This window comes from Galeopterus variegatus, unplaced genomic scaffold (genome assembly GCF_000696425.1).
Source record: "Galeopterus variegatus unplaced genomic scaffold, G_variegatus-3.0.2 Scaffold964, whole genome shotgun sequence".
NCBI classification, from domain to species: Eukaryota; Metazoa; Chordata; class Mammalia; order Dermoptera; family Cynocephalidae; genus Galeopterus; species Galeopterus variegatus.
Window position 1 is genome coordinate 378,381 of NW_007727075.1, and position 13,532 is coordinate 391,912.

General features: G+C 44.8%; 1 protein-coding gene across 1 annotated transcript in view; it reads left to right on the top strand.

The window, feature by feature from the left end:
- The window catches only part of TSPAN16 (tetraspanin 16), a 27,561-nt gene that overhangs the window by 7,977 nt on the left and 6,052 nt on the right, over positions 1 to 13,532 (top strand). Inside the window, exons 5-6 of the mRNA XM_008573807.1 lie at positions 1,657 to 1,809; positions 3,705 to 3,788. Coding sequence (XP_008572029.1) covers positions 1,657 to 1,809; positions 3,705 to 3,788 — 237 coding nt within the window. The remainder of the gene's footprint in view (positions 1 to 1,656; positions 1,810 to 3,704; positions 3,789 to 13,532) is intronic.

Consider the following 13,532-nt stretch of genomic DNA (forward strand, 5'->3'; position numbering starts at 1 on the left):
TTTTTTTTTTTTTTTTTTTTTTTTTTTTTTTTTTTTTTTATAATTGCCACCCTCACGGGTGTGAAGGGGTGAAACTCTCATCTTGATCCTTGGTATTTAAGGATCAGCCACAAAAGGACCAGCCTCCATGTGTCATCTAAGTTCTTGGGGCAGGCAGTTGAGGACAGCCAGGGAGGATTTGGAAAGGAAAAACAGTGGCTTGTTTGCCGAAGCGTTTTATATCTGAGTCCTGGGTCCAGGAGCTACTGTGGCATCGTGGTCCTGCTTTGAAGGGGACGTGTGATGGGGAATAATGCTTGTCTGCATCCTGATTTTGGCTTCTCAAGCTTGAGATGGTAGAGAATGTGTCTCATTTATTCATAGAGTCTTTCAACTAATATTTATTGAGCACCTACTATGTGCCAGGTAGAACTCAGGGACCTGAGGGGATGGTAGGGCACACAAAAAAAATCCTCATCCCTGTGATACTGACACTTGAGTAAGGAGATGAACTAGAAGCCAATTAAGTATGGGTTGGCTGGTTAGCTCGGTTGTTTAGGGCATGGTGCCCATAACACCAAGGTCAAGGGTTCAGATCCCCATACCGGCCAGCTGCCAGAAAAAAATAAAATAAAATAAACCTTGGTACCAAGGGTGAAGAGTACTATGAAGAAAAACAAGCAAGGAAAAGACATAGAGACTGAGGGTTTTATTTGCTCTTACATGCTGTTTGTCACCCATTTTCAGCATACACTAGGATGGCCTTTCCTGCTCCCTTGTAGTTAGTCAAGGGTCATGTGATGAATTTTGGCCAGTGAATTGATGTGTGTCACTTCCGGGCTGGATCATTTAATTGGCCAGTGCAGGGCCCTCCAGAGCTCTCAACACAACAATGGAACATTCTAGATGGCAGCTGCTTCATCAGCCTGGGTCTCTCTCTGCGTGACTTTGAGAAGCAGAGTTTCCTGCCAAGTTGTGATGGGCAGGTAGTGCGAGTGAGAAATGAACTACTGAGATCGAGGGGCTCTTTGTCACTGCTGCATAACTCAGCCCAGCCTGGCTGATCCAGTGGTTGTGGATAATTTAGAAAGAGTTGTCAGGGCAGGCCTTTCTGAGGATGGACGATTTGAATAGAGACCTGAATGAAGTCAGGGAGGGAACCATATAGATATTTGGAGGAAGAGCATTCCAGAAAGAGGAAGCAGCCTGTACAAAGGCCCTGAGGCTGGAGCTTGCTGTGTGTTTGAGGAACAGCAAAGAAACCAGCGTGAAGAAAGGGGAGAGCTGCAGGGAGGGGAGGGCAGGGAGGTGACGGAGGCAGGTTGTGCAGGGCCTTGTGGGTTACGGTGAGGAATTCAGCTTTTACCTTGAGGATGAGGGGAGTCATGGAAGGTTCTGAGACACCATGGGATGGTGTAAGGAGACGTTTAGCACAGAACCTGGAATATTGTGACTGCTCTAGATGGTAGCCATGGTGACCATGATTTCTATTATTATTATCTCTTTTTCTTTTTTCTTTTTGGCAGCTGGGCACTATGGGAATCTGAACCATTGACCTTGGTGTTATCAGCACCACGCTCTAACCAACTGAGCTAACCGGCCAGCCCAATTTCTATTATTTTTTATTATTTTATTATTTGAAAGGGAGTCTTCAAGTGTTTCTTCTCCTCTCTGCAGCTCAAGTGCTGTGGGGTGAATAACTACACAGATTTTTCTGGCTCTTCCTTTGAAATGACAACCGGCCACTCCTACCCCAGGAGCTGCTGTAAATCCATTGGAACCGCAGCCTGTGATGGGCGCAACGTGTCCGCCCACGTCATCTACCAAGAGGTAACCTGAGATTTTGTTGTGTGTCGCCTCAACAGACCCCAAGGACTGGTGACTTTTGTAAAAATTGCTTATTTGTGGGAAGTCCGGCAAAGGTGGCTGGGGAAGAAAGCAATCAACTCTGAAAAAGTGTTCAGCTCATTTTGACAACACAGTCTTGGGGAGTTAGGACTACCCTTCCCATTTCAAAGATGGGGAAACTGAGGCTCAGGGATGAGATGAGACTGGTTCAAGGTCCCTTGGATTTGGCAGAGTTGGGATTTGAATCCACATTGGCCTGAGTCCTTTACCTGGGCCACGCTGCTTGCTCTCAGGCACCTTAAACTGCAGCAATAATGATTAAAAGGGATAATCCTAATAAGACTGCCAGCCAGGTGACCAAGCTTTCACATTGTGAGTTTCATCACATCACACCCCTTGAGGTGGGGATGACTCTTCTCTTGTTTTGCAGATGAGGAAACTGAGGCACAGAGAGGTTTCCCATGGCCAGGGAGTGGTGGAGATGGGTTTCAAGCCCCACCTCCAGCTTCCTCTTAACTGATCTCTGAGGAAATAATATGAATCATTCATTTATTCATTCATTTATTGGCACTGAGTGGCTTCTGCTGGGAGCCAGTCCCTGTGGAGAAACAGCCAGGCCAAGTCCCAAGCCGGGGCCTCAGAGACAGACATGGGCCACACACTGGCCCACTGGACCCTGCACAACCTGCCTGTCACCTCCTGACATCCTGTCCCTCTTGCTCACTCCGCTCTAGCCACACTGGCCTCCTTACTACTGCTCAAAAAAACCAACCCCGTGCCAGCCTCAGGGCCATTGCACAGGCTGTTTCCTCTGCTTGGAACACTCTTCCCCCAAATGTCTTCCTAACTCACTCTTTCAAGTCTTTGCTCAAATGTCACTTCCTTGGTGAGTCTGTTCCTGACTCCTGTCTGTAAAAGAATCCCCCATCCTGACTGTCACACTCCATCTTTGTACCCTGCAGTGGCTTTGCAGCATCTATCGGCACCGGACAGTGTTATCTCTCAGCTTGTTATCAACTGTCTTCCCCACTCAAATAGCACGAGGGCGTGAATTTATGTGTTTTATACTGCCTGGCACACAATAAGCACTTAATAAATACCTGTTATGTGAAGGGGGCACTGAACGGTGACAACAGCAAGCTCATGGCAGCCCAAACTTCCAGAATCAAGACATGCTGGGGACCTAGAAAGAGAGGCAGCCCAGTGACCACAGGAAGAAGGGTGACGGACCCACCGCCTGCAGGTGGCTGCCCTGCCCACCCACTTCATCTGGTCTCCTGATCTCTCTGAGCCTCGGTTCTTTCCCCTATCAAATGAAGAAAAGAATAGAGTCCACCTTATGGGGTTGTAGTGAGAAATGAGTGAGCAAATACATGTAAAGGGCTGAGAAGCTGCTGAACACATGTCGGCCCTTCTGTTCATATGTAAAGAGCACTCGGAAATAACTAGCACTTACTGAATGCTGGCTATGGGTCAGGCCACTGCCATGTACTTCGTGTAGATTCTTTTAATTTTCACAGAAATCTTATGAGGCAGATCCAGTGGGTCCCCTTTCTAGATGAGCAAACCGAGGCACAGAGTGGTATAGTGACTTCTCCAAGGCCACACAACTAGTAGTAACCCAGGATGTCTGGCCACACTTGAATGTCAGCACAGCTGGGTAGAGAGGAGTGAGTGGTACAGTATGGTGGGGGGTTGGGGTGGGATGGGGGGCCAGAAAAGATGCTGGCGTGGGAGCCACACCCTTGTGGCTTTGTTCCCTTCTCCTCTCTGAATCAGAATGGAGTCTGGGTGGCCCGAAGGGTGGGGGTTGATTGGGACTAGGATTCTATGAGCCCCTAACCAGCTTCTGCTTGCTTTGATATTTGTGTTCTCAGGGCTGTTTCCCCAAGCTCCTGAAAATAACCAAGACTCAGAGCTTCACCCTGATTGGGGGCTCGCTGGGGGCAGCAATAATGCAGGTAAGACCCAGCCTCTCTGGGACACATCAAGCTTATTTATTAAGCAACTACTGTGTGCCTAATATTATTCTGGGCACCAGGGATACAGAAGTGAACCAAAGACAAAAATCCCTGCCATGGTGAAGCTGACGTTCTAGTGGGGGAGACAGATGATAATTTCAGGTACAGATACTTGCTGGGAAGGAAGTAAAACAGGGTTAGAGGAGAGGAAAGGGAATTGGGAAGGACCTCGCTAAGTAGGTGACGTTTGACCAGCCACCTGAGGAGGTGAGAGAAAGCCTTGTGAGTATGGGGAAGGCATAGGGAACGGCTGGTGCAAAGGTCCTGAGGCAAGGATAAGCTTGACTTATTCAAGGACCAGCAGGGAGGCCCCTGTGGCTGGAGCAAAGTGAGCAAGAAGGCAGGTGACAGTGGGGCGTTGATGGGGACAGACTGTTCAGGGCCTTGTGGACCACAGGGAAGGGTCGGGCTTTATTCTGAGTATGATGGAGGGATAAGCTTGACTTATTCAAGGACCAGCAGGGAGGCCCCTGTGGCTGGAGCAGAGTGAGCAAGAAGGCAGGTGACAGTGGGGCGTTGATGGGGGCAGACTGTTCAGGGCCTTGTGGACCACAGGGAAGGGTCGGGCTTTATTCTGAGTATGATGGAAAGCCTTTAGAAGCATTTTAACGTTCTTTTTTTTTTTTACCCCACAAACTTTATTGAGGACCTACAGTGTGTCAATCACTTTTTTTTAGGCATTGGGGATACAGCCATGAACTAAACAGACACAAATCCCTGCCCTGATGGAGCCGACGTTCTAATCAGCAGGACACACAAAAAACATGATTTTGTTAAATTGGGAAATATGCGATAGTGTTAAAACATCCTGGGAAGAGGACAGGGAGGTCAGTTTTAGGAGGGAGGTCTCTTCAACAGTTCACTTAGAAAGGGGGGAAGGCATGAGGGTATTGGGGGTCTCTGCCCTGATTCAAGAGAGGAACAGAACTGCCGCACTCCAGGGATATGCCCTCTCCACTCACCTAATGAACCTGACCTTCACTTACCTGGTAGAGAGCCTGAGTGGGCAAGAGCTGGGGATCTGTACTCCAGTCCCGGTTATGTCATTCATCAGATCTCTGAGGATGGCTCAGGAGCTCTGCCTTCCTGATTTGGAAAATGAGCTTCCCAGTGGTTTCTTGTGAGGCATAGAGGAGGTGAAGTATGTCAGAGGCTTTGCACCGTGTCCTGCCCACAGCAAGTGTGAACTGATTCTGCGAAGCTATTTCATCAGCTTTAGAGACGGAGACACAAGGAGGCAGTGGCTGAAAAGTGATGAGTCACCATTCATCACTAGAGATGCTTGAAGACTATTATGGGAATGCTATGTACAAAAGCTATCTTATTTTCAAACACTGCCCAAAGAAAAGATTGTTGTCAAGGAGAGTCCAGCCCAGGCAGGACCCAGGGAGAAGGAACTAACCCAAAAAACAGTGCAGTAAATGAAAGCTCTTTTCAATTAAACTAGCCCTGATTTTTACAGCATCGAGACTTGTAAAAATAGAATAAACTGTGGAATATTCTTAAAGCAAATGTACTTCACAGGGCCTGGTTTTCAGAAGCCTTGCCGTTTCAAATATTGACCTTGCGGAGGACTGGAAATTTTCCTCAGGCTATAAAGTCTCTGGTGTAAGATAAAGAATTGTAACACAGCAAGGTTGCTGGCTCAAAGACAGACAGGCCACTGATTGATATATAAAGATACTGGAAAATTTCTGGAGGGGGAAGGAATGTTTGCTAAGATCAAGCTTTTGTTGGTGGATCACTTAATTGTCTACTGGAATGTCATCTGACTTGTTTCACTGAAAGTTACCAGTCTATATTGTTAAACTATAACCCCACCTATGTTCTCTTCCTGTAACTTCCTGGTCTGGAAAATAAATGCAGGAAGAGAACCCCAATTCAGGGTTAATTTCCCAAGGAAGGGATGCCTCTCACTTGAGGGTTCTGGGAGATTAACCACTTCGGGGTCTCTCACTGCTCAGAAGAGATGGGCTTTGAGTAACCCTTTGCATCTCCGTCACCCAGGGGAAGAGGGGTGACAAATCCATGGGGGGCAAAGCAACAATAAATTATGGGTGTCATGTGCAGAATGGATGAAGCAATAAGTATTGGTAATTGGTTATTGCCCAACATTAAAAAAAAAAAAAAAAAGGCTTTCCTTTTGAAAAAGAAAAACCCTCATGTCAACCACTAAGCTAACCAAACAGGGAATTCAGTGGCCACATACAATGAAGAATACAGACTTTACAGATTTGGTCCCAAAAAGTCACTAAACAAACAGTAGCTACAATAGCAACACCACCACCAAACAGCAACAGAGAAAACCTTCAGGGAAGGGGAAACCTGATTTCCAGATTTGCCACATTATAGTATTTTTAAAATTTTTATTTATTATTTTTATTTTACATTCTAAGATGTTGTAGAGCAGTGGGAGGGGGAGGAGGACAGGCGCAGAAGAATGGAGGTAGGAATGGGGGGTGGGGCTGGCCTGGTCGCAGATGGGGGGGGCGTGGGTGAGGCCATCACCCCTTACCCTCAGCTTGGGAGCCCAGGAGGCTTCCAGCAGTGGTGCAGTTCTCGCCAGGCAGGACACATAGTATTTAAATGTCTACTTTTCAACAAAAAATTTCAAGACATACAAAGAAATAGGAAATGTGACCTATACACAGAAGAAAAGCAAACCACAGAAACTGTCCCTGAGGAAGCCCAGATGTTAGATTTAGTAGACAAATACTTTAAATCAGCTATTATAAATATGTACAAAAGGGCCGGCCCGTGGCTCACTCAGGAGAGTGTGGTGCTGATAACACCAAGGCTACGGGTTCGGATCCCATATAGGGATGGCCGGTTGTTCACTTCAGAGAGTGTGGTGCTGACAACACCAAGTCAAGGGTTGAGATCCCCTTACTGGTCATCTTTAAAAAAACCAGCAGTGGTGCAGTTCTCGCCAGGCAGGACACATAGTATTTAAATGTCTACTTTTCAACAAAAAATTTTAAGACATACAAAGAAATAGGAAATGTGACCTATACACAGAAGAAAAGCAAACCACAGAAACTGTCCCTGAGGAAGCCCAGATGTTAGATTTAGTAGACAAATACTTTAAATCAGCTATTATAAATATGTACAAAAGGGCCGGCCCGTGGCTCACTCAGGAGAGTGTGGTGCTGATAACACCAAGGCTACGGGTTCGGATCCCATATAGGGATGGCCGGTTGTTCACTTCAGAGAGTGTGGTGCTGACAACACCAAGTCAAGGGTTGAGATCCCCTTACTGGTCATCTTTAAAAAAATAAAAATAAAAAAATAAAATAAAACAAATAAATAAATAAGTATGTACAAAGACCAAAAGGAAACTGTGTCTGAAGGACTTGGGAGAGTGTGGTGCTGGTAATGCCAAGGTCATGAGTTCGGATCCCTGTACTGGCCAGCCCTCCCTGCGCCCCCCCTGAGAAAAAACTAAAGGAAAGTATGAGAATGATATCTCATGCAGTAAAGAAGATGAGGATAAAGAGGATTAAAAAATAATCAAACATAAATTCTGGCATTAAAATGTACAATAATTGAAATGAAAATTTCACTAGAGGGCCGGCCCGGTGGCACACTGCTACAGTGCGCCGCTTGGGAGCGCGGGGGCGCTCCCGCCGAGGGTTTGGATCCCACATACAGACCGGTTCCCGCTCGCTGGCTGGGCGAGGGGCAGGCGCAACACTGAGGGTTGCGATCCGTTGCCGGACATGAAAAAAAAAGACAAAAAAAAAAAAAAAGAAAATTTCACTAGAAGGGTTCAGCAACAAACTTAAGCTGGCAGAAGAAAGAATCAGTGAAACTGAAGATGGGTCAATGGAGATTATCCAGTCTGAGGAACAAAAAGAAAAAGAGTTAAGAAAACCGTACAGAGCCTCAGAGACCTATGGGGCACCATCAAGCATACCAGCATATGTATAGTAGGGATTCCAGAAGGGGAAGAGAAAAAGAAAAAGGCAGAAAGAACATTTGAAGGAATAATGGTCCCAAACTCCTCAAATTTGGTGAAAAAATGTGAATCTACACATCCAGGAAGCTGAATAAATTCCAAGTAGAATAAATGTAAAAGGATCCACACCTAGACATAGCATAATCAAACTATCAAAAGAAAACCGCAGAGACTTTTTTTGTATGTTTTTGTTTTTCTGGCAGCTGGCCGGTATGAGGATCTGAACCCTTGACCTTGGTGTCACAAGTCTGTGCTGTAACCAACCAAGCTGACTGGCCAGCCACAAGGCAGGGACTCTTGAAAGCATCAAGACAGAAGCAACGCATCATCTACAAGTTATCCTCAATAAGATAAACAAATTTCTCATCAGAAACCAAGGAGGCTGAAAGCAGTGGGATGACGTATTCAAATGCTGAAAGAAAGACATCTGTCAACTGAGAATTCTATATCCAGCAAAACTACCCTTCACAAGTGAAGGAGAAATTAAGACATTTCCAGATTAAAAAAAAAAAAAAAACAAGAGAAGTAATTACTAGCTAGCAGATCTGCCCCCACTGAAAATGCTAAAGGGTATCCTTCAGGCTGAAATGAAGGACAGAAGACATTAACTTTTATTTATTTATCTATTTTACCATCACCTTATAGATAAGGAAGGAGATTAAATGCTCTTATCAAATGATAGAGCTTGGAAGTTTGGATTAAAAAAACATGGTGATGGGCCGGCCCGTGGCTCACTCGGGAGAGTGCGGTGCTGATAACACCAAGACCATGGGTTCGGATCCCATATAGGGATGGCCGGTTCGCTCACTGGGTGAGCGTGGTGCTGACAACACCAAGTCAAGGGTTAAGATCCCCTTACCGGCCATCTTTTAAAAAAAATAATATTAAAAAATATATAAAAAAACATGGTGATGGGCCGGCCCGTGGCTCACTCGGGAGAGTGCGGTGCTGATAACACCAAGACCATGGGTTCGTATAGAGAAAGGATTTGAGTACTGAAGGATTGAACTCGGGGCATTCTAACTTTCAGAGGCTGTGGAGATGAGGAGTCAACAGAGTCAGTTAAAAAAGGCATAGCCAGTGAGGTGGAGAACCAAGAAAAACTGGTGTCTCAGAAGCAGAGTGAAGAATATTTCAAGGATGGGAGGTGACCAACTGTTTACTTGAACTAAAGCTCCTTCTTAACTGAAGCCCAGGGCCTGAGTGGTTCTGTTTTCTCACAGCCACTTGTCTTCCAACCAGTAATCTCTGAGCAAAGGTAAATGCCCATGGCTATAATAACTGCATTTTTTGTTGTTCCTAGCACTTTTGGGGTGTGTGCGTGTGTGTGCCCATTATAGCTCACCCTGTAATTCATCCTTCCTCATATCATTATGTGTTCAGAAAATTCACATTTATTCTTGGTTGTGTGCATCTCTTTCCAGTTTTCATAAACTACTAAATTCTGAGCTCACCGGGTAATAGCCTTTTTCTTCAGATGCTCAACCTTTTGTTTCTCATGAGAAGCTACAGAAAATATATTCAGCTTTCGAGGGTTTCTGCACATCACCACTACTACTTTTGAATGGAAGAAGTGTCATTGGAAAGAACATGAGGTTTAGAGTGAGACAGACCCGCGTCTGATTCCCAGTTCCCTAACTTCCTGTGACTTGGCCTCTCTGAACCTGTAGCCTCATCTATAGGGGGAAAAATACCTCTAAAAGGTTAGAGCAATGCACTTAATACTGACACATATAGGTGCTGTAACAATAGCATTTCTCTGTGTTAAGGTCTTAGGTCATGGAACCATCTCTAGCTTTCCTCTGGACTTTTTGAAATTTGCCTCCTAGTTCTGGTGGGAGATGTCATAAAGACCAGCATTTCCCTCTGGACTATACTATTACTTTCCCCCAAGGTTTTATCACTTCCACATTACCAAGTCATTCTTCTGTTGGTCAGAATTAAGGCCTGAGTATTAGTTCCTCTTGTAGCTTCCTTTGCCTTCTAAGAGAGGACATTGTCAACAACACAAGTCATGCATATATTAGCTGCTCTTTTTATAACAGAATGAGACTTCCGGCAAATGTTTTTCTTTGCTGCCCAACAGGGAGAGGGTCCATTTGCACTTGTTCCAGCTTCTTTCGTAATTTTTTGAGATCAATTGAGGGACATAAAGTTGTCCTATTCCTTTGTTCATAGGATGGCCTTCAACAGCCAACAGTACAAGGGGGTCTTCAAAAAGTTCATGGAAAAAAAAAAGAAATGAAAGAAAAAAATTAAAAAATTAAGTTCTATGGAAAGATTTGTATTTTCAGTTGTTTTTTCAATCTTTTTTTTTTTCCTTTTTGTCTTTTTTCGTGACCGGTAACGGGTTCGCAACCCTCAGTGTCGCGCCTGTACCGCGACCGGCAACGGGATCGCAACCCTTGGTGTCGCGCCCGCACCGCCTCAACCAGTGAGCAGGCCGGTCTGTATATGGGATCTGAACCCTCAGCGGGAGCGCCGCTGCGCTCCCAAGCGCCGCACTCTACCGAGTGCGCCACCGGGCCAGCCCTATAAAGTATTTTGAAACGAATCTCAGTCAATGTCATTTCCCCCCTTCACACTTCAGTACACATCTTTGAAAATATATTTGTTTGCGTTCACAACCATAACGCCATTACCACACGTAAGACGATTAACAGCCATTACCTGGCATCATCTAATACCTAAGCCATCATCAAGTTTTCCCGATTAGCCCAAAATTTCTTTTTACATTTGGTTTCTCTGAATCCAGACAAGGTCCACACATCACCTTTGATTGTTATGTCTCTCAAATACCTTTTGATATAGTCCAGTAGTTCTCAAATTGAAGCATGCATGAGAATCTTCTGGATGGCTTGTTAAAACCTAAGTATCTAGGCCCCACCCCCAGAGCTTCTGAGTCAGATCTGGAGTGGGACCCAGGAATCTGCATTCCTAACAAGTGCCAGGCAGTGCCGATGCTGCTAGTCTGGGGAACACACTTTGAGAACCATTGATCTAGGTTCCTCCTCCTCTTTCATTCCTCCTTCCTTTGGCTTGTTGCAGAAAGAGTGTGAAATGCTGAAGGAATGCCATGCTGTCAGGTTAGGGCCATAGCTAATTGTCTTGCTAAGTGACCACGCCAGTTGTCTGGTTAGGCAATTCATAACTAAAACCAAAATGTTTCATTATTTTAGTTGTACCAAGTTTCCATTTATATCGTCCGGGCTAGGGCTCAGACCCTTCAAACCCATTGTACAGACTGGGTCACCAGACCCCTTCACATGCCAGGCTGGGTCACCAGACCCCTCACATGCAGGTCCATGCTAGGTAATTGGGAAAGATCCCAGGAGCCATTGGCAGATGACAGGAGCTCAGTCCTCAGCAGCAGCAGCAGCAGCAGCAGCGGTGGTGGTGGCCTCTCGGGGCATCCTGGGGGCACTGGCTGCCACAGCCTCCAGCAGCAGTAGCGGCCTCCCCGTGGCCCCTGTGGGGGCATCCCGGGGGTGCAGGGCCTGTGGATCAGAGCCACTCGTCCTTTATACTAAAGTCCATAACCCAGGACACCTGGGTGCACATGAGCAATTACATTAGACAATAACCAAGAAACACCTGGACGCACGTGCATATTTACATCAAATGCTCGGCAAGATTCTGAACATTTGAGGGGCCCTGACCACTTCCCTTCACTATCACTACAGACTCCATAGGGTTTAGGGCTCAGTCCTACAAAACTGCCCTCACTTCACTTACCATTTGCAAGGATCAGGTTCCCGGGTTACCCATGCTTTTGTCCAACTGGGCTACGAAGTCAGGTGATTCCCACAACGCTCTGCCTTTCAGGTTTGATAATTTGCTAGAATGACACAGATCTCAGGGAAAGTGACTGACTTACTGTTACTGGTTTTTTATAATGGGTATATGTACCCTATGTTTGTCCAAACACTGTATCTTGGAAATAGATAACTTGTATTGATTTCACAGATGGGACTTTGAACTTTGGACTCTCCAGTTGAAACAGGTTAAGATTATGGGGATGAAATGATTGTACTTGCATGTGAAAAGGGCATGAATTTTGGGGGGCCAGGGGCGGACCATGCCATAGTGAATGGATTAAAAATGGTGGTCAGGGGTGTGGTTCCAAGGGCTTTAAAAGAAGAGAGTCTGTTTCCTGCTGTCTCTCTGCTCTCTCTGCTTCCACCCTCTTGCAATATGAGACCGAGGGCTTTAAAAGAAGAGGAGAGTCTGTTTCCTGCTGTCTCTCTGCTCTCTCTGCTTCCACCCTCTTGCAATATGAGACCTCTGGGCCACTGTCACCACCACCAGATGGACTTTGGACTTCCCAGCCTCAGAAACTGTAAGAAATAAATTTCATTTTCTTTATAAATTACCCACTTCCAAGTATTTTGTTATAAGCAACATAAATGGACTAATACATGTGAGTGACAAACGAATACTTCCCCGGTTTCTCTGTCCCCCACGTGGGCCAAGTGTGGCCATCAGTCCCTACTGAGTATTAGCAAGAACCCTGCCCTAGAATTCTCTTTATGAAATTCAAGTTCATCTAATTATTGCTTCCACAACTGTTATGCCTTCAAAAGTAGGATTTTTATAGTTTATCTGGCTTTCTCCTAGCCATTGTGTTGAGCACTGGGCTGTTGCAACATCTATATCCTAACGAGAATCTGAAGTCATGGCACATTTGTTTTTTAACAGGTTTTATTGAGATATAGTGTAAAGGCCATACAACTCACTCATTTAAAGTGTGTGATTCGATGGATTTTAGTACACTCAGAGTTTTGCAATTATCACGGCAATTGCAGAACTCTTTCATTACTCCAAAACTAAATCCCTCAGTCATCATCCCCAATTATTCCACCCCCTCCAACCCTAGGCAACCATTAATCTACTTTATTTTCCTACAAACCTCCTTATTTTGGACATTTAATAAAAAGGGTATCATACATTATGGGGTCCTTTGTGACTGGCCTCCTTCACTTAGCATAATGTTTTCAAGGTTCATGCGAAGTTGTAGCACGTGTCAGTACTCCAAGGCTTTTTATGACTGAATAATGTTTATTTACACGGATATCCCACATTGTGTTTATTCACTCATCAGTTCATGGACACTTGGCTAGTTCTACCTTTGGAGTATTGTGTATAATGCTGCTATGACCATTTGTATTCAAGGTTTTGTGTGGATGCATAGTTTTATTTCTCTTGGCATATACCTAGGAGTGGAATGCCTGGATCATATGATAACTCTACACTGAATCATTCGAGGAAGTTTCAGGCTGTTTACAAAGTGGCTGCACCATTGTACAGTTTTGCCAGCCATGTGTGAGGGTTTTAATTTCTCCATATCCTTATAACACCCTGTTTATGCATCTTTGTGATTATAGCCATGGTAGTGGGTGTGAAGTGATATCTTGCTGTGGATTTGATTTGCATTTCTCTGATGTCTACTGATGTCAAACATCTTTTGATGTGCTTATTGGCCAGTTGTATATTTTCTTTAGAAAACTGTATTCGGATGTTTTGCCAGTTTTAAAAAAGTGGGATATTTTTCTTTTTATTATCATGTTGTAACCTTTTTTTTATATATTCTGGATACAAGCTCCTTCTAAGATAAATATTTGTAAAATTTTTCTCCAATTATGTGGTTTTCTTTTCACTTGCTTTCTTTCTTTTTTTTTTTTTTTTTTTTTTTTTTTTTTTTTTTTTTTTCCGTGTCCGGCAACGGA